At 43.3% G+C, this 21,762-nt stretch overlaps 1 protein-coding gene across 1 annotated transcript in view; it reads right to left on the reverse strand.

Annotated features, from left to right (window-relative positions):
- kalrna (kalirin RhoGEF kinase a) overlaps positions 1-21,762 on the reverse strand; it is a 179,514-nt gene that overhangs the window by 94,743 nt on the left and 63,009 nt on the right. Inside the window, exons 23-27 of the mRNA XM_079733768.1 lie at positions 5,554-5,703; positions 2,908-3,022; positions 2,593-2,708; positions 1,866-1,964; positions 1,430-1,612 (exon numbers count right to left, since the gene is read on the reverse strand). Of these exons, the coding sequence (XP_079589894.1) occupies positions 1,430-1,612; positions 1,866-1,964; positions 2,593-2,708; positions 2,908-3,022; positions 5,554-5,703 (663 nt within the window). The remainder of the gene's footprint in view (positions 1-1,429; positions 1,613-1,865; positions 1,965-2,592; positions 2,709-2,907; positions 3,023-5,553; positions 5,704-21,762) is intronic.

A 21,762-nucleotide genomic window follows, 5' to 3' on the forward strand; every position in this document is an offset into this window, starting at 1 on the left:
TCCATCGAGAAGGAGCTGCTCATCAAACTAAAACAGGAGTTTTAGTTTAAGTGATGGGTGAGTTTTACTTTGCACTGTGTAGGAGCGATAATGTTGTTGTGGTACTTTAGTTTATAACACATTTTTGTAATGGTTGGAAACACAAATATATTGCTGGAATTTGGGCAGTAGGCTTAATGGTAATGCTGTGTGTGGATGCTGCTTAATAAGCATATTAAATGAACCCGTTCACTCCTACTCCTGTGGGCTTAATATTCTGGCGGGAATAGCTGTTGTGAAATATGTAGCATAAAGGCCTACTTGTATGTTTCAATTTTGTTAAAAAACTGGCGGTGCACTTGTAATATTGTCGCTATAGGCTACTTTATTGAATCCGTTGAAGTTGCGAAAGCATAACATGAACATAACAACAATAACTGTGAACACTTTTCTTTGTGTCATGTGTGTAATATGCAATCTGGTTGCGGAGTGACGTAAGGAAAGATCTGATGGTGATGCTGCATTACTTTAGCTCTGCGGTGGTGTGCGTGTGCGCTGTTGTTGTTGCTGAAGATCAACTGTCTTGTTGTGGATGTTATGCAGTAGCGCATATTGTGGCTGTGTTGGCTTTATCGGCACCTAATATGAAATTTGTGTGCATGTCTGAGTGTTTGGGGGTTGGCTGTTGGTGGGGTTCGTTACTGAAGGCCCTGACTTAAACCCCACGGTACGCTACTGGATTTACTACACACGTTGGAAATAGCCGGGAGCACGCTAGTCACAGTGGTCGGTGTGACAGACAGTTTAGAAGACGATGGATTATTGTCACTTCGCTGGGGGAACTCAAAGTTACCCATAGGATCAACAGTACCTTGTCTGATGGACGCAATAGCGCACTGTGGGTCACCATGGGCTGGAGTTAGGTCCAGGGTTTTGGTGGACATCGCCAGCAAGCAGGAGTATGATAACGAGGTAGCTGACAGATTTCCTTAGCTGTTTGGATGGCTTTATTCTCTCCGTAGATCGGAACCGCTTTATAGGAGCAGTCGCTTTTCCATCGTTGAGTATCGTGGACTAGTAGATGAACTGACTCCGTGGATCACAGGTAAAAACATTGCTTTCTTTCTGTTGCTGTAGGTTTGTTGATGCCCAACAACAACGTACAGATAAAATGAGGAGGGTTACAATATAACTTATGACTATGACTTCCTGAATCAAATCAGCGATCTTTACCCTTTGTGTAACATTGATTTTAAAACAAAAACCCAGCTTATTGTTTAACTGGGGATCAGCGGAGCCGGCAACTGTAGCACCTGCCTCGCTACCTGTGCGCACCTCCATTACGCTGTATGTTGTTCTCTTGTAGTGGTTAAAGGAGGTACTGCCATTAGTATATAGCATGTGTAGTGGTACCAGTGGGTACCACTACACATACTAGTACTAGTAGTACCTGTGGCTCGAGGCCCCGGTCTCGGTACAGGTCCACCCGGTACTGGCCCAGGCGGAGGCTGAAGTCCCGGTAGCGGCGGTCCAGGGACGAGACCCAGCGCCGCAGCTCGGTGGAGTGGGCATGGCCCTGCTCCACCAGCCCGTCCGCCAGCCGCACAAGCACCTCCACCTGGTCCCGGGTCCGCTGCACACACACACACACACACATAAACTACACCATCACCTCCACCTGGTCCACACACACACACACACCATCACCTCCAAACACACACACACACACACACACACACACACACACACACGATCTACACCATCACCTCCACCTTGTCCATATACACAGACACACACACAAACACACACACACACACACACACACACACACACACAAACACCTTTTTCTCTCCCTCTCTGTGCGCTATGAGTTGGTGTCTCTCTACCTTGGCCAACAGGGAGAACTGCTGGTGTTTCTGTAGATCCTCAGATGGTCTGGGAGTTGAGAGATACCCCTCCCCCGTCTGCTGGATCCAGTCTAGAGCCTACACACACACACACACACACACACACATACATACACATGCACGCACGCACTCAAGTACACGCAAACACAGAAAAGGTAAAGGTTTGTGAGCATTGTGGAAACTAACAAGCACATTTTTATATTAGGAATTTACCCTTTCTATGTTTTCATTAAACTGCCCCCATAGTAATCAAACATACTTATATTTGAAATGGCATCCCTTCTTAAGCCCACAGTACAAAAAAGTTGTATTTTCTGTGTATTAGCTCTATACTTGCTGACATCCTTTTTCAGTGGATACCAAGAGCTCCTCTGATTGGCTCAATTGAGATATTTTCTTTTAAAGGGAAACAGGAGCATACCTAGAAAGCATTACCATTCACTACCATTAGAGACCACAAGGAGGACCAAACGTTTACAACAACAGAAGATCTGCCTGGCAACAGTCAGAGCTGTTACTTCTCTGCAAAATATGAAACACGTCCCTTTTAGGTTTCATATAATGAGCTTTATTATTCTGTCTTGATTCTACACAACAGGGGTTTCCTGGAGAAGTGTGATGAGATGTTAGGGACCCAGAGACAACATGTTATCGTGTGTGTGTGTGTGTGTGTGTGTGTGTGTGTGTGTGTGTGTGTGTGTGTGACCTGCTTGGCGCTGTGTAAGAACAACAGGTACTGCTGGCACTGGTCCAGCCGGCGTTTCTTCAAGGTCCAGAAGTGAAGAACTCTGTTCTCCCTCTGGAGCAGCTCGTTTAGAATAGCTACACACACACACACACACACACACACACACACACACACACACACACACACACACGACACACACACACACACAAACACACAGATAAACACACGTGTACACACACAAACACATACATATATAAAGATACACACAGTAGTAATCAGCAGTCATAATTTTATGTTGGTCAATGCAATGGTGTGGCTGGTTGACCTCCTGACCTTTGACCTGCTGTTCAGGGGCTCTGGTGTGAGGGGTTCCCCCTGGAAGAGTAAAGTTATTCCTGTGGATGTACTTCAGGAACACCTCCGCATTCCTCCTGGCCAGGGTACATGCCTACCGGACATGGAACCACACGTTAACAAGCTAGGCTAGGTTACAACATGTTAACACATGCTAGGCCAGGTTACAACATGTTAACACACGCTAGGCCAGGTTACAACATGTTAACACATGATAGGCCAGGTTACAACACGTTAACACACGCTAGGCCAGGTTACAACATATTAACACACACTAGGCCAGGCCACAATATGTTGACACACGCTAGGCCAGGTTACAACATGTTTACACAAGCTAGGCCAGGTTACAACATGTTAACATAAACTAAGCCAGGTTGCAACATGTCAACACACGCTATGCCATGTTACAACATGCTAACACAAGCTAGTCCAGGTTACAACATGGTAACACATGCTAGGTCAGGTTACAACACGTTAAAACATGCTAGGTTGGAACATGTTAACAAACGCTAGGCCAAGTTACAACATGTTAACACACGCTATGCCAGGTTACAACATGTTTACAAAAGCTAGGACAGGGTACAACATGTTAACAGATGCTAAGCCAGGTTACAACATGTTAACACACGCTCTGCCAGGTTACATCATGTTAACATAAGCTAGTCCAGGTTACAACATGTTTACACAAGCTAGGCCAGGTTACAACATGTTTACACAAGCTAGGCCAGGTTACAACATGTTATCATAAACTAAGCCAGGTTACAACAAGTTAACACACGTTAACACAAGCTATGCCAGGTTATACCATGTTAACACACGCTAGGTCAGGTTACAACATGTTAGCACATGCTAGGCCAGGTTACAATATGTTAACACATGCTAGGCCAGGTTACAACATGGTAACACATGCTGGGCCAGGTTAAAACACATTAACACATGCTAGGTTATAACATGTTAACACATGCTAGGCCAAGTTATAACATGTTAACACATGCTAGGCCAGGTTATACCATGTTAACACACGCTAGGTCAGGTTACAACATGTTAACACATGCTAGGCCAGGTTACAACATGTTAACACATGCTAGGCCAGGTTATACCATGTTAACACACGCTAGGCCAGGTTACAACACGTTAACACACGCTAGGCCAGGTTACAACACGTTAACACACGCTAGGCCAGGTTACAACACGTTAACACACGCTAGACCAGGTTACAACATGTTAACACAAGATAGGTCAGGTTACAACATGTTAACACAAGCTAGGTCAGGTTACAACATGTTAACATAAGCTAAGCCAGGTTACAACAAGTTAACACCCGCTATGCCAGGTTACAACACGTTAAAACATGCTAGGTTGGAACATGTTAACACATGCTAAGCCAAGTTACAACATGTTAACACACGCTATGCCAGGTTACAAAATGTTAACACACGCTAGTCCAGGTTACAACATGGTAACACATGCTAGGCCAGGTTACAACACGTTAAAACATGCTAGGTTGGAACATGTTAACACACGCTAGGCCAACTTACAACATGTTAACACATGCTATGCCAGGTTACAACAAGTTAATACACGCTAGGTCAGGTTACAACATGTTAACGCACGCTAGGCCAGGTTACAACATGTTAACGCACACTAGGCCAGGTTACAACATGTTAACGCACACTAGGCCAGGTTACAACATGTTTACAAAAGCTAGGCCAGGTTACAACATGTTAACACATGCTAGGCCAGGTTACAACATGTGAACACAAGCTTAGCCAGGTTACAACATGGTGACACATGCTAGGCCAGGTTAAAACACGTTAACACATGCTAGGTTGGAACATGTTAACACATGCTAGGCCAAGTTCCAAAATGTTAACACACACTATGCCAGGTTACAACATGTTAACACAGGCTAGGACAGGTTACAACATGTTAACACAGGCTAGGACAGGTTACAACATGTTAACACACGCTAGGCCAGGTTACAACATGTTAACATGCGCTAGGCCAGGTTACAACATCTTAACACACACTAGGCCAAGTTACAACATGTTAACACACCCTAGGCCAGGTTACAACATGTTAACACACACTAGGCCAGGTTACAACATGTTAACACTTGCTAGGCCAGGTTACAACATGTTAGCATGCGCAAGGCCAGGTTAAAACATGTTAACGCACGCTAGGCTAGGTTACAACACGTTAACACACGCTAGGCCAGGTTACAACATGTTAACAAACGCTGGGCCAAGTTACAACATGATAGCAAACGCTGGGCCAAGTTACAACATGTTAACACACGCTAGGCCAGGTTACAACATGTTAACACACACTAGGCCTGGTTACAACATGTTAACACACGCTAGGACAGGTTACAACATGTTTACGCACGCTAGGCCAGGTAACAACATTTTAACACACACTAGGCAAGGTTACAACATGTTAACACAAGCTAGGTTACAACACGTTAACACACGCTAGGCCAGGTTATTCAACATTGACCTCTTACAACACCTTTAGAATATGTGTGTGTTGTTGTGTGTGTGTGTGTCTGTGTGTGTGAGTGTGTGCATGTGTATACATGTGCGTGTACGTGTTTGCTTCTGTGTGCATGTGTGTGTGCGTTACCTTGAGGAAGGCCTCCTTCTGCTCCAGGTGTTTGCTGATGAGGGGGAGAAGCTGGTCGCCCTTGGCAACAGAGTTGACCTTGTCGTGACCCGAACACCAGTCCTCATCTCTCCGATACTCCTGCTCTAGACTCTCTAACACACTGCAAACCTACACACACACACACACACACACACACACACACACATACATACACGCACACTATTACGGCCCATTATTTAGGCTCTAATCATGAATGGATGGACATGAGAATTACTGAAAAGTGGCTTAAAATGCCAATTGCCAAACAATTACGGCCTCATGCAGGAGAAAAAAAAGGAAGATGTGGTGGTGGGCTTGAGCCCAACCACAAATCTTCATGTTGAGAGAGAGCTTCTTCCAGAATCCGGTCTGCTTAAATAGGCGATACCGCCAGCTGTACACGATGATTGCCAATTGGAGCAGCTGGAAACAGGTGAAAGCCAGAAAATAATCCACACAACATAATAGCACCAGCAGGGGGTGCTAGAGTGCATATACAAACTAAACAAAATAAAGAGGGTCCGTAACACCCTCTCCCTGAAATGGTGGCTTTAGCCACCACAAAGCAGTCCACTCTCAGTAGAAGACACTCCGGGAGTTTCGCAAGCATTTCAGAATTTTTAAGCCTGCCAACAGGGACAGACCTACTTGGATCTGCGATGTCATCTTCTTCAGTCCCCACTAAAGAAGACAACATAACAGGAAACGTTTTAGCCAGCGGACACTCAGAGTTCAGGACTACGGAGAGCGCAGCAGTATTGCACTCTTGAGCATAGTAAGGTTGCAGCATATTGATATGACATAACCGTGAACTCTGGCATAGATCTGGAGTGTGAATCACATTATCATGATCAAATACCTTTCGTTCGACTGTGTATTGACCACTGAAACGAGACTGAAGAGATGATTCGAGGACAGGGAGTAACACTAGCACTTTGTCACCCGGCCCAAACACGCGTCTTTTCGCTTTGGTGTCGTACCACTTTTTCATTTTTGTTTGTACACCTTGGAGTTGCTTTTTTGCCATTTCAGGCGCAGTGAACAGACGTGACCTGATGTCACCTACATGATGAAGCATGCTACGCGGATTGGACTGACTTAACCAAGCATCTTTGAGAACGGCCAGCGGGCCGTGCGGTATGTGACAGAACACTAGCTCAGCTGGGCTGAAACCAGTGGACTCCTGGACCACTTCTCTCAAGGCCAGTAGCAACCATAGAACACCCTCCTCCCAACTCACCCCTAGTTCAAGACAGTAATCCTTAAGCATTGATTTAAACGCCGGTGATTCCTCTCCAGCGCTCCCTGGCTTTCGGGTAGAATGCGCTGGAGATGTTGTGCTCGATCTTAAACTGTTTAAGAACTCTGGTGAAAACATGAGAAGTAAAGTTAGTTTCCCTATCGCTTTGTATTAACTAGGGTAGTCCAACAAGCAAAAATAACTTAATCAGTGCCTGCGTTAAGGTTTTATTGGTTATTCTTTGCAGAGGCATAGCCTCCGGAAAGCGGGTATTAGCGCACATCAAAGTGAATAAGTAAGAGCAACCACTAGTGGAACGTGGAAGAGAACCTACACAATCAATTATCATGTGCTCAAAAGGAGCGTTTATCACCGGGATTGGATACAACAGAGTAGTTGGAATCTTCTGATTTGGTTTGCCAATGAGTTGGCAAATATGGCACGTTTTGCAAAAATGACTTACATCTTTAAGTCAAGGCCAATGGAAATGACGCAGGGTGCGATCGTATGTCTTGGTGACGCCTAAGTGTCCAGCAGCAGCATCATGGGCTACTCTAAGTATTTCCTCTCGATAAGCAGCAGGCACAACGATCTGTGACACTACCTGCCAATCATCTGGGACATTGTGAAGTTTCCATTTTCGCATTAGAACACTGTCACGAAAAAAGTAGCCCGGAGGCTTCGACAGAAGTTCAATGGTAGGACCAGTGGCATCACTAGGCTGTTTTATTTCGGGCGAAAGCTCAGGATATTATTTAATTACCCCAAATATAATTTTTTGATACATTTTTATTTTTCAATATTAATTGGAATGTTTACTGGTAACTATGTACTGCATTAATTCAATTCAGTCTAGAAATGATGAAATTATTGTAGTCACTTATGGTAGTTAGTTATTTAGAAAGAAACATGGGGATTCCAGGAGCCTCTCAAAATAAAGTAGCCTAGTCTTTATAGATCAGGGGGGCCCAAATTCTTCCCAGTGGAGGGCCAAAATGTAATCGTGGGGAGGCTTGTGGGCCAAAATTAAAAATTTTCAGTATATTTAGTCAAATATGTGGGAGGCGGCTGAACAGGATAGGAGCTCAACAGCGCCACCCTACCATCAATTTATCACAATGTTATTCTAGGGTCAGGAATGGAAGTGCACCAATAAATAATATTCAATGAGAGCGAGCGCAGATTCCGAGCGCTGATGGCGGAAAACAATAATATATACAGTGGGTAAGGCGCGGGCCAAATAAAATCGGTTGCGGGCCAAGTTTGGCCCGTGGGCCCCAAATTGGGCAGCCCTGTTCTAGATCATGGTTTCTCAGCGGGGGTGGTACCGCCCCCAGGGGGGGCATTCGCACAACCTAGGGGGGCACTGGGAACGTGATTCATTTTTTCATTTTTTTGGGGGGGATTTTAAACTTTAATGGTTTTCGAATTTTTTGGGTGAAAACATAACCTACCTGAAATAAATAGCCTATTTTCATTGATTGGTTTCTAACCCCTCTACCGTCTCAGCTACTTTTTATTGGGTTTATTACAGTGATGGACAGTGCATGTCATGAATGTTCATTAATATTATTTATTTTTTTCACCAAAACCGACTCAGGGGGCATTCGTTGCTATTAGTGACCACCGCAAAACCAATGAAAAACGATGCAATGACACCTTTAAGCAATATAACACAAGTGTGAGTGGGGTTGTTAGTTTATTTAATTTTTTTTATTGGGGGTCGCCAGAGGATCAGGGTAAGGTCAGGGGGGCGTTTGCTCAAAAAAGTTTGAGAACCACTGTTCTAGATAGCCCTTCTAGCAAGAGAATAAACAGTTTAAAAACATAACCAGACTGTTTACCACATCAAGTGAATTAACCTATCCTATCCCCAGTCAGATCCATATATACAGTGGGGCAAAAAAGTATTTAGTCAGCCACCAGATGTGCAAGTTCTCCCACTTAAAAAGACGAGAGAGCCTGTAATTTTCATCATAGGTAAACCTCAGCTATGAGAGACAAAATGAAAAAAGAAAATCCAGAAAATCACATTGTCTGATTTTTTAAGAATTTATTTGCAAATTATGGTGGAAAATAAGTATTTGGTCACCTACAAACCAGCAAGATTTCTGGCCGTCACAGACCTGTAACTTCTTCTTTAAGAGGCTCCTCTGTCCTCCACTTGTTACCTGTATTAATGGCACCTGTTTGAACTCCTTATCAGTATAAAAGACACCTGTCCACAACCTCAAACAGTCACACTCCAAACTCCACTATGGCCAAGACCAAAGAGCTGTCAAAGGACACCAGAAACACAATTGTAGACCTGCACCAGGCTGGGAAGTCTGAATCTGCAATAGGTAAGCAGCTTGGTGTGAAGAAATCAACTGTGGGAGCAATTATTAGGAAATGGAATACATACAACACCACTGATAATCTCCCTCGATCTGGGGCTCCACGCAAGATCTCACCCTGTGGGGTCAAAATGATCACAAGAACGGTGAACAAAAATCCCAGAACCACACGGGGGGACCTAGTGAATGACCTCCAGAGAGCTGGGACCAAAGTAACAAAGGCTACCATCACTAACACACTACGCCGCCAGGGACTCAAATCCTGCAGTGCCAGACGTGTCCCCCTGCTAAAGCCAGTGCATGTCCGGGCCCGTTTGAAGTTTTCTAGAGAGCATTTGGATGATCCAGAACAGGATTGGGAGAATGTCATATGGTCAGATGAAACCAAAATAGAACTTTTTGGTAAAAACTTAACTCGTCGTGTTTGGAGGAGAAAGAATGCTGAGTTGCATCCAAAGAACACCATACCTACAGTGAAGCATGGGGGTGGAGCCCATGCTTCAAACAGCCCCCATGCTTTGGGGCTGTTTTTCTGCCAAGGGACCAGGACGTCTGATCCGTGTGACGGAAAGAATGAATGGGGCCATGTATCGTGAGATTTTGAGTGAAAACCTCCTTCCATCAGCAAGGGCACTGAAGATGAAACGTGGCTGGCTCTTTCAGCATGACAATGACCCCAAACACACCGCCCGGGCAACGAAGGAGTGGCTTCGTAAGAAGCATTTCAAGGTCCTGGAGTGGCCTAGCCAGTCTCCAGATCTCAACCCCATAGAAAATCTTTGGAGGGAGTTGAAAGTCCGTGTTGCCCAGCGAAGGCCCAAAAACATCACTGCTCTAGAGGAGATCTGCATGGAGGAATGGGCCAAAATACCAGCAGCAGTGTGTGAAAACCTTGTAAAGACTTACAGAAAACGTTTGACCTCTGTCATTGCCAACAAAGGGCATGTAACAAAGTATTGAGATGACCTTTTGTTATTGACCAAATACTTATTTTCCACCATAATTTGCAAATAAATTCTTTAAAAATCAGACAATGTGATTTTCTAGATTTTTTTTTTTTCATTTTGTCTCACATAGCTGAGGTATACCTATGATGAAAATTACAGGCCTCTCTCATCTTTTTAAGTGGGAGAACTTGCACAATTGGTGGCTGACTAAATACTTTTTTGCCCCACTGTATGTATGTATATATATATATATATATATATATATATATACACACACACACACGTGGACAAAATTGTTGGTACCCCTCTGTTAATGAAAGAAAAACCCACAATGGTCACTGAAATAACTTGAAAATGACAAAAGTAATAATAAATAAAAATTTACTGAAAATTAACCAATGAAAATCAGAAATTGCTTTTGAATTGTGGTTCAACAGAATATTTTTAAAAAACAAACTAATTAAACAGGCCTGGACAAAAATGATGGTACCCTTAACTTAATATTTTGTTGCACAACCTTTTGAGGCAATCACTGCAATCAAACGATTTTTGTAACTGTCAATGAGACTTTTGGCCCACTCTTCATTAGCAAAGTGCTCCAGTTGTCTCAGGTTTGAAGGGTGCCTTCTCCAGATGGCATGTTTCAGCTCCTTCCACATATGTTCAATAGGATTTAGATCTGGGCTCATAGAAGGCCACTTCAGAATAGACAAATGTCTTGCTTTTAGCCATTCTTGGGTGTTTTTAGCTGTGTGTTTTGGGTCATTATCTTGTTGGAGGACCCATGACCTGCGACTGAGACCAAGCTTTCTGACACTAGGCAGCACATTTCTCTCCAGAATGCCTTGATAGTCATCAGATTTCATTATACCCTGCACAGATTCAAGACACCCTGTGCCAGATGCAGCAAAGCAGCCCCAGAACATAGCTGAGCCTCCTCCATGTTTCACAGTAGGGACAGTGTTCTTTTCTTGGTATGCTTCATTTTTGCGTCTGTGAACATAGAGCTGACGTGCCTTGCCAAAACGCTCTAGTTTTGTCTCATCTGTCCATAGGACATTCTCCCAGAAGCTTTGTGGCTTGTCAATATGCATTTTGGCAAATTCCAGTCTCGCTTTTTTATGATTTGCTTTCAACAGTGGTGTCCTCCTTCGTCGTCTCCCATGAAGTCCACTTTGGCTCAAACAACGACGGATGGTGCGTTCTGATACTGATGTACCTTGACCTTGGAGTTCACCTTTAATTTCGTTGGAGGTTGTTCTGGGCTCTTTGGTTACCATTCTTATTATCCGTCTCTTCATTTTTTCATCAATTTTCCTCCTGCGGCCACATCAAGGGAGGTTGGCGACAGTCCCATGGACCTTAAACTTTTGAATAATATGTGCAACTGTAGTCACAGGAACATCAAGCTGCTTGGAGATGGTCTTATAGCCTTTACCTTTTACATGCTTGTCTATAATTTTCTTTCTAATCTCCTGAGACAACTCTCTCCTTCGCTTCCTGTGGCCCATGTTCAGTGTGGTACACACCATGTCACCAAACAGCACAGTGACTACTTTTCACCCTTTAAATAGGCAGACTGACTGATTACAAGTTTGAAGACACCTGTGATGCTAATTAGACGACACACCTTAGTTTAACATTTCCCTATGGTCAAATTATTTTCAATCTTTTCTAGGGGTACCATCATTTTTGTCCAGGCCTGTTTCATTAGTTTGTTTTTTAAAATGATTCTGTTGAACCACAATTCAAAAGCAATGTCTGATTTTCATTGGTTAATTTTCAGTAAATTTTTATTTATTATTACTTTTGTCAGTTTCAAGTTATTTCAGTGACCATTGTGGGTTTTTCTTTCATTAACAGAGGGGTACCAACAATTTTGTCCACGTGTGTATATATATATATACAGTGGTCATCATAGGTATACCTCAGCTATGAGAGACAAAATGAAAAAAAAAACAATCTAGAAAATCACATTGTCTGATTTTTAAAAAAAATATTTGCAAATTATGGTGGAAAATAAGTATTTGGTCAATAACAAAAGGTCATCTCAATACTTTGTTACATGCCCTTTGTTGGCAATGACAGAGGTCAAACGTTTTCTGTAAGTCTTTACAAGGTTTTCACACACTGCTGCTGGTATTTTGGCCCATTCCTCCATGCAGATCTCCTCTAGAGCAGTGATGTTTTTGGGCCTTCGCTGGGCAACACAGACTTTCAACTCCCTCCAAAGATTTTCTATGGGGTTGAGATCTGGAGACTGGCTAGGCCACTCCAGGACCTTGAAATGCTTCTTCCGAAGCCACTCCTTCGTTGCCCGGGCGGTGTGTTTGGGGTCATTGTCATGCTGAAAGACCCAGCCACGTTTCATCTTCAGTGCCCTTGCTGATGGAAGGAGGTTTTCACTCAAAATCTCACGATACATGGCCCCATTCCAAAAGTCCAGTTAAGGAAATCATAATTGTCCATGAGGCACAAGAAATTGTATGCCTAAAAGCCCACTTGCATAAAAAGATCATTCAACAAAGTCAAATTTCTCTTCTCTTATGTGAAAAAGGTTTCTTCACGCTACCACGTGGCAGCGTCACAATGTCTTGTGTGTGCATGTGTGTGCAAGGACGTATCAGGATAAGTGTAGAGCCGGGGCAGACTCAAGAACATGGCGATTTGGGAAAGGCTTTACTCTGCCTCCAACAGGAGACGCAGCCGGGTGACGGGGAGCTCCAAAACCGATGTTTTTGTCTTTTGTCTGAGACGAACACGGCGAACATATCCTTTAGAGTCTGCCATTTCTCTGTGATGCGTCCCATGAGCCACGAGTTCCTGGGTGATGTATCTTCCACCACAAGACGAGGTCCCCAACTTTGAAGTTCCTTCGTGGTTTGTGCCCTGCATCATTGTGCGGTATTCCTTGACCCACCTTTTCCAGAAGAGGTCTGTAATGTACTGTACTTGCCTCCATCTTTTACAAATGTATGAGTCCTCCTTTCTGAACAAACCGGGTGGCATTATTGGTTTACCTTTGAGCTGGAGGATGTGGTTGGGCGTTAGTGCTTCGATATCATCAGGGTCGTAACTGGATGGGGTGATGGGACGATGGTTTAGCATAGCCTCTGCCTCACACATAGCGGGTTGCAAGGTCTCATCATCCAGAGTTTGCTGTTTAAGCACTGAATAGAGTGCTCTCTTGACCTGCTGTATGAGGCTCTCCCAGACACCTAAATGGTGTGCTCTGTGGGGAGGATTAAAAGGTCCACTTTATCTCCTCCTGCACAAGAGCTTTCTGGATCTTCTCTTGGTTGAGCTCCCAAAGGGCCTCTTTTAGCTCTCGATTTGAACTCACAAAGATTGTTCCATTATCAGACCTTATTTCCTTCACCTGCCCTCTCCGACATATAAATCTCCTGAGGGCATTTATACATATATCTGTGTCAAGAGCATGTGCCAACTCCAGGTGGACTGCACGCAGACAGATAAATATTACCCCATATCTTTTAATTATACTCCTGCCCCGTTTCACATCAATTGGCCCAAAGTAGTCCACCCCGACGTGCGTGAACGGAGGGAGCTCTGGCGAGACGCGGTCAACAGGAAGGTTTGCCATTTTTGGTTGCCAGCACTCTGGCGTCGAAGCTTGCAGGTTAAGCATTTCCTGATGACTGCTCTAGCTGCTGCATTGGCATGGAGGATCCAATATTTACGATGAAGAGTGGAAAGCATGTGATTCCGTCCACTGTGGCCGACCACTTTGTGTGTGTGACGAAGAATGAGCTTAGAAATATGGCTGGCTTTGGGCAATATTGCTGGGTGCTTTGTTTCTTCTTGAAGAGCTGCTCGGCTCAGCCTCCCACCAACTCTCAAAACACCATCTATATCTACTATTACTGGGTCAAGTTTGACCAAAGAACTTGTCTTCTTGACTGTGCCTTTTTCCAATGAAGCCATTTCCTCTGGGAAGCTCTGTCTCTGCACAAAGCATATAATGGCCTTTTTTGCTTCAGCCATGTCTTCAACAGCAAGCCTTTGCGTCTTTATACTGGCTTTGACCTGCTGCATGTGCTTGGCTACTGTGTCATCTTGCTTGCTTGAGCCTTGGTTCTTGGCAAGCGCCTTGGCTCGTTCCTGACGCAGTTGCTTAAGCAGCTCTTTATATTTTAGGATCCATCCCACTGCTCTTTTTAAGTCAATCCAGCTGGAGAAGTGACTTAGGAGGGTGGCAGTAGGAGATTCACTGGGCTGTAGCACTGCTGCATAGACCGGTACCACATTCCTCGCTTCTGGATTCTACAGAGATCTCGCCTGGATTTTCATCCCTTTCATCCCTGGCCATTTGCATGGAGGTGTCTTTAGAAATTCAGGGCCATGCTGCTTTTTTCACAGAGCTAACTGCCTTCAGACAATCATCTACATAAAAATTCTGTCTGACAGTGTCCACGACCTCAGCTGGGTAGTCATTCTTGTTATCTTCTGCTATCTTCAGCAGGGCGAAAGTGGCGCAGCTGGATGTTGATACAGCTCCAAAGATTTGGACTGTCATCCTATGAACAATGAGCTCTTTAGTGATGTCCCCATCTGGCCACCAGAGATAGCGCAAGAAGTCGACATCTCCTCATACCACTCTCACCTGATTAAACATGCCTTTGATGTCCGTCATCGGAGACGATACCTTAGCATGACTCCGATCAGCTTGTTGGTCAAGTCTGGACCTTGCAGCAATCCTCTACTAAGAGAGGTTCCATGAAACGTTGATGCACAGTCAAACACCACACGTAACTTTTTTTTGCGTGGGTGGTAGACCCCATGATGTGGTATGTACCACAATTTGCCACTTTTGGTTTCCAATTGATCCTTGGGTATGACCTCCGCATAACCTTTTACCAGCACATCCTGCATGAAAGCCCTGTATTCCTCAAATAATGCTTGGTCTCTTTTAAACCTCTTCAGCAGCTGTTGTGCTCTTTGTAGGGCACTGTGCCTGTTATTGGGCATGCTCACACCTGGCTCACAGCGGGAAGCTTGAGGTAGTAATGCCCATCCTTCAGGACTGCTGCATCTGATATGATGTTCATGAACTGCTTGTCCTCCACAGACATTTCTTGCTTTTCATAATGCTGCTCAGCAAAATCTTGATTATACTGCTGAGTTAGAATCTCTTCCAAACTGGAAATGACTATCCTGTTTACAGATACAGGATGACAGTCGCCCATGAACTCCTTGTGACCAAGTGGGCCATTTGTTACCCATCCTAGGAGGGTTTTGACAGCAAATGGTCCATGACCTTTGCTGTTAATGACTCTCCATGGCTCCATAACTTTTGGAGAATTTGCACCAATCAGTAGCCCGGTGTTGGCTTTGATTGTTTCCAGTTCAACATTCTTCAGATAATGCAATTTGTTGCCTAATCTGAAGAATTTCCCCCCTTAACTGGACTTTTTTTTTCTTCTACACCCGAGGTGAATCAATTATAACGCCAGACTATGGATGTAAATGTCTGTGTTGATAGAATGTTAGAAAAAGAACTAACCTCGCATCGCATGAATCATCGCATTTTGATGGACTACTTTCTCAGCAGCAGCGGAATTTAACCTAGGTATCAGTCCGCCGCTGCCGTAGCCTACTACCAGGAATATAAAGCTGCTGCTGAGACACAGCAAGTCCCTCAAAATGCAATGCGATGCAAGGTTGGTTTTATTTCTAACATTATTCTATCAACAGAGACATTTACATCGACCGTCTGGCGTTATAGTTGATTTGCCTCGGGTGTACTGTGGAGTGGGTAAGACTGTTGTATTAGCAGGCTAGTATTGCCCGTTGCCGTGCACTAGCCTAGCAAGAGCAAACTCTGCAACTAAAAGGACTGAATGAAATGTGTTGAAAACTGTCTCCAATGATAAAGAACACCAAGGCTAACTTGGGATCAGGCTCTATGTCCAAAATTCCGAACTACTCCTTTAAAGGGCAATTTTGATACCATTGTCCTCAACTGAGATGGTGTCTCCAGCTCTTTCAAAAAATGTACTTCTTTCATTATATTGAAGCAGCTTCGCAGAAACAGAGCATACAACCTTAATGCTGGTCCATCCTCTGCTTTTATTGGAGGCCAACTCAGGACCTTATCCATGTGTGCTGCTGTCAGCTTCATTTCATTGCCAAAATGCCATTCAAGTTGATCTTTTGCTTCTCTGAGCCCTCTTTCTGGGTCCATGTGGAGGAAGCTACAAACCAGCTGTTTGGGTTCTCCTTTTGTGCATTGCTCCAAGTAGAATAATTTGTCCTGCATATTGTCTATGGAGGTTTTATTGTAGCAAGTCTTTAGCAACTGTAACTGCAGATTTTGTATGCATACACTAAAGTGACAAATGTGCAACAGTAAATTTGAAGTCCTAAATATTTATTTTGCATGTGTGCTCTAAAGTCACAAATGAGTAACAGTACATTTGTGGTCGTAAATATTTTTTCTACCATTGTAAACACTAAATAGGGTCTACGAGTTCACAAGTCTGTGTTACAGGTGCACAAATCCTATCCTGTGCATCACAACTTCAAAGAGTCATGCACTTGACACTTTTGCTACAACCATTGCAGCGCAGTTGGTGCAAAACACATTCACACACCCATGTTTCATAATCTGAGAGCATGCACAAAATTTGTGCAAAAGTGATTTGTATCGTATGAGGCAGAGCGTCCGTGGGCGGGACAAAATTGCAGCAGTAACCAATGAAAGTCGCCGGCAGGGGGTGCATTTTTCAAACTACACTGGGACCATCCAAGCAAACACTTACTTTCTGGAGTCTTGAAAGTAGACAAGAAGGCATCCTACACGACGGAGTTGGGTATCTTACATTATGTCAAATTAAATTACTTAGTTCAACTGAATTCCCCCCAAATTATTGCATTAACATGCCGCAAGTGTCCTTCAATGTATTTTAATGGTCTGCTTGGATGGTCCCAGTGTAGTTTGAAAAATGCACCCCCTGCCGGCGACTTTCATTGGTTACTGCTGCAATTTTGTCCCGCCCACGGACGCTCTGCCTCATTCGGATACAAATCACTTTTGCTACACATGTACCACCTAGACGTGCTGCAAAGCTACCTGCAAAAAACCCCACAGCTGAGACTTGCAGGAGCAGATTCAAGCAGTTGTAACGATGGACTTGTGCTCACTCATTAAAATGCTGAATCAACATAGCGTTCTATATAATTTTATTTGTGAGGAAATTTTTCAAAGCTGTGCAACCTCTAATGCATTAGTCCACATTTGGGTTTACGAATGCACACATTTTGGGCATGTTCTCAGATTCTGAAACACGGGTGTGTGAATGTGTTTTGCACCAACTGCGCTGCAATGATTGTAGCAAAAATGTCAATTGCATGACTCTTTGAAGTTGTGATGCAAAGGATAGGATTTATGCACATGTAACACATACTTCTGAACTCGTAGACCCTATTTTGTATTTACAATGGTAGAAAAAATATTTACGACTTCAAATGTACTGTTACACATTTGTGACTTTAGAGTACACATGCAAAATAAATATTTACGACTTCAAATATACTGTTACACATTTGTGACTTTAGTGTACGCATACAAAATCTGCAGTTACAGGTGCTAAAGACTTTTGCTACAATAATACCTTCATAATTGTCCACTTTGCGCTCTATTCCTTGTTCGAAAGCCATAATGAATGATCTATACTGTAGGACATCACTGTAAAATGTAGGAATTTCTCTGGTAGGAAGTAGAGATGCTTGATGTTGCTTTACAAGCAATTCAGTTATTTAATTGTGTTTTCTCATGACATCAGTGAAACCATTCTCTTCAATTGCTTTGATGTTGATAGATTTGGTGATTTATTTTGTTTGGTTATTGATGGTTGGGTTGCCTGTCCTGCAGCCAATGATTCACTCTCCATGTAAACATAAATTTTTGCTTCTGCAGCAGCCAATTCAGCCTCTATGGCAAGCCTTTCCCCCCTTGCTATAATTGGAGCTTGTTGCATGTCCAAAGCATGTTTCATCTCCAATGCTTGCACTTTAGCCATCAGAGCAGCACGTTCTGCCTTAGCTTTTAAACAAGCAGAAGATGCTCTGGAGGAGTAACTGGAGGAGCTGGTTTTGCTTTGGGGCCTTTTTGATTGGGATACACTGTCCTCTGGTCCCACTGGTTTCTCTTTATGCTCCTCATCATCCAAGTTTTTCACTTCATCATCATCCTCACTTTTATCCTCTTCGTCCTCAGTTCTTTCCACTTCATCCATCCATAGGTTAATGCCATTTAGAAACTCTCTTATATGGACAAGTTTTGGCTCGAACCAGTCCGTATGATCTGCCTCCTTTTCCCCTTCACTTGAAAGGAGGTTTTGAACAGTCTTTTGAAACTCAATAAATTCTTCCACATACGTATTGAGAGCCTCTACATGTTTTCCAATGTTTTCTTTACTTTCCCCAGTTTCCAATAAAGCATTGATTTCATTCCTTTTCCGCGTTAAAGCGCCAAGCTTCCCCTGCGCAATGCGATTGCCTTTATCAATAGCGTCTCAACTGCTTTCTCAGTGATAGACATTGCAACACAGGTTGTGGTATTTTATATTTTTGCCTTGGTCCATTCACTTATTGGACCAAGGCAAACAAGATTCATCCAACCCTTTTATTGAGCGCATTTACGCAAGCTGGTGGGAACATTTCCTTGTTGCTGTCGATAAGATTCATTGCAAGCGCAGTGGCTCGATCATATCCAACATGAAATCCATCTACTCACAAAATGCAGAAACTTTGTCCACATTCTCTGCTGCTTGTGTGGCGCTTCTTCTTCAATCCAAAAGTCTTCAGACTTAAATGTCTCGGCCGTTCTTCGTTTGGGCCATGGGTACGGAAGACGAGGTCAGTTCGACTCGCTGCCAAAGATTTCAAGCACTCACGACTTAAAAAAATGATTGCATTTATTTGACCATACAAAAAAGAACCAAACTGTCTTCTTAATTAAGACAATAGTACTAGGAAACGAAAAAACCTTTATAAGGTTAAACAACAACGAACTAGACTTAATAAGCGTGCGTGGTCTAAAGACTTTTTTAAAGCCTCTTTCCCTTGACATTCAGTTTCTGCCAAATACACACCTGGCCTTATATTACCTGGGCGGTGCCAAGCCGGCACACAGACCCCTAAAGGTTAAATGCAAGAAATACATTTCCAGCCTTCACTTTTGCTGCAATTACATGTGACTATCCTTTCCACACAGACTATTCCCACATCTTGGAAAGAACATTGTATTTTCACAAATATAATAAAATGATAAAAAGTCAGACCGAAAGTAGGTAAAAGAGAAGATCAATAGCCTAAATTAAACGTGATTGTGTCATGTCCTTTAAAGGATAATTTCATCGGTGGAAACATGAATCTGCATTGAAAGTGGTTCATATATGTAGTCGAATAGTAACATAAATTTCTAATTTGGTGCCTTCTTGACCGAGAAAAGGCAGACAGTGGCTTTTTGGCGCTTGTGTATTCAAGACGACAACTCCCACGATGCCAATCAGCATTCACTCCCTGAGGGAGGTAACATAACAGCCAATCAGCTTTCACTCCCTATAGTCCAAAGTGAACAGCAGCATGGAGGAGAAGTGATTGTTGCCGTTTGCGGACTCCCGGAGCTCTATATCTAATAATATTATATAATATAATATACAGGTATCTATATAATGTAATATAATATATAATATCACGGCCAAAAGTTGTGTGCGCCTCAGGATGATATTATGAATTAAAGATTGCGTCGGGTTCTCGGACGTCTCTGGTACTTCCACAACAAGTAAAGACCTACAAGAGTCCAAAGAGTCCTAAACGGGTTCGGGTACCCGACGGGTGACCCGCACAATTTGGATGAAAGGGGTGAAAAATAATGTACTGTGTCGGACACGGTGCGGGTTGGGTCGGACGCCTGAACAGCGGGTCGGTCGCGGGTTCTGCGATTGCGAGCCAGACTTCTCTGGTGCTGGATATGTTATTGAGGAGTCAACTAAAACCATCCACAGTGGATTATGTGCTTTTTTTGCACAGCAATCTAAAGCACCACGCCAAACACCAGATAGTGTAATTCCCCTGCGTTCCATCTAATGTGTCTATGAGGCTAGTCCAACAACAATCAGGCCTATAGAATATTTGTAAAAACAGGCTCTGAAAATCTTTGATAAAAAGTCACTAAGGTACACAAACACAATCTATTTACTTTTGAAAAAGCCACAGTATGTATGTAAGGTTTACAAAATCCGAAAAGGCTTGGCTCCCACCTGTTTGCACGGGTTTGTCTGTTACCGTGGCTCTGTATGGTCCACTAGAAAACTTCCATACATAACTGCACTGTACCCTCCTGCTATTCAGCATTTTGGCAAGCAGCCTTCTTTGTTAAAACTGTTACACAATGGAACACTATTCCAGACAATATAAAAAAAAAGTGGTTTGTTTGGTGGCTTTAAAGCTAATTTAAAAAAACACATACAACTCTCACAACAATACACTTGCCAAGCAAGTGTAATGCAAAACAAACCCTAACTTTGTTAGTGACCATCATTACTTTTTATTTCAGTCACTTTTATCTCCCCATGGGGCTGACAAGGGGTGTATGCGTGTGGGTGTAGTGTTTTAGGCTGTGCATGTCGCCACACCCTATGATCATGTAGTATGTGTGTGCGTATATGTGTGCCTGTGAGGGACATTTCATGTGTGATATATTGCTATTTGCTACATGTCCCTACTTGTTGAGTGATGTTTGATTTTTTTACATTTGTTGTATTTATTTTTACATAGGGACTGCAGATTTAAATTACCCTAAGTGTGATGCATCAAATGGTTACATTTATGTTTTAATTGCACATCGTCCCATTGAAATTGAATTGTATGTATGTTGTGTGTAGTGTGTGTATGATGTGTGTGTGTGTGTGTGTGTGTGTGTGTGTGTGTGTGTGTGTGTGTGTGTGTGTGTTGTTCTAGTGTGTGTAGTGTGTTTAGGTAGTGTGTAGGGTGTGGGAAGTGTGTGTAGGATGTTTGTAGAATGCATTGTGTGCTTAGGGTGTGATGTTTGTGTGTGTGTGTAGTGTGTGTGTGTAGTGTGTGTGATGTGTGTGTGTGTGTGTGTGTGTGTGTATGCTGTGTGTGTGTGTGTGTGCACGTGTGTATAGAGCGTGTAATGTGTAACGTGTGTGTGTTTGTGTACCTGTTCAGAGGTTTCTGTTGATGTTTGTAGTGTGTTTAAAATGTGTATAGTGTGTGTATGATGTGTGTAGTGAGTATAAAGAGTATAGTGAGTATAGGATAAAGAATGTAAAGGATGTGCAGTGTGTGATGTGTAGTGTGGGTGTGTGTGTGTATCCGTATGTATAGTGTGTGTGCAATGTGTGTAGTCTGTGTATGAGTGTGCATGTATGATGTGTAGTGTGTGTGTGTGTGTGTGTGGGTGTGTGCACATAGTTTGTGCAAACACAAACATTCACCTCAACAATAAACGGACTGGTCACATAACAAAGATTCCTTGTACAAGAAGGGCCAAAGTCGTCTGCACTTGCTGAGAAGATTAAGGTCTTTTGGGGTGGGCAGGCCGCTGTTAAGGACTTTTTATGACACTGTTGTTGCATCTGTAATTTTTCATGAAGTAGTCTGTTGGGGTTGTGGG

Source organism: Pollachius pollachius (genome assembly GCF_949987615.1).
Source record: "Pollachius pollachius genome assembly, chromosome: 3".
NCBI classification, from domain to species: Eukaryota; Metazoa; Chordata; class Actinopteri; order Gadiformes; family Gadidae; genus Pollachius; species Pollachius pollachius.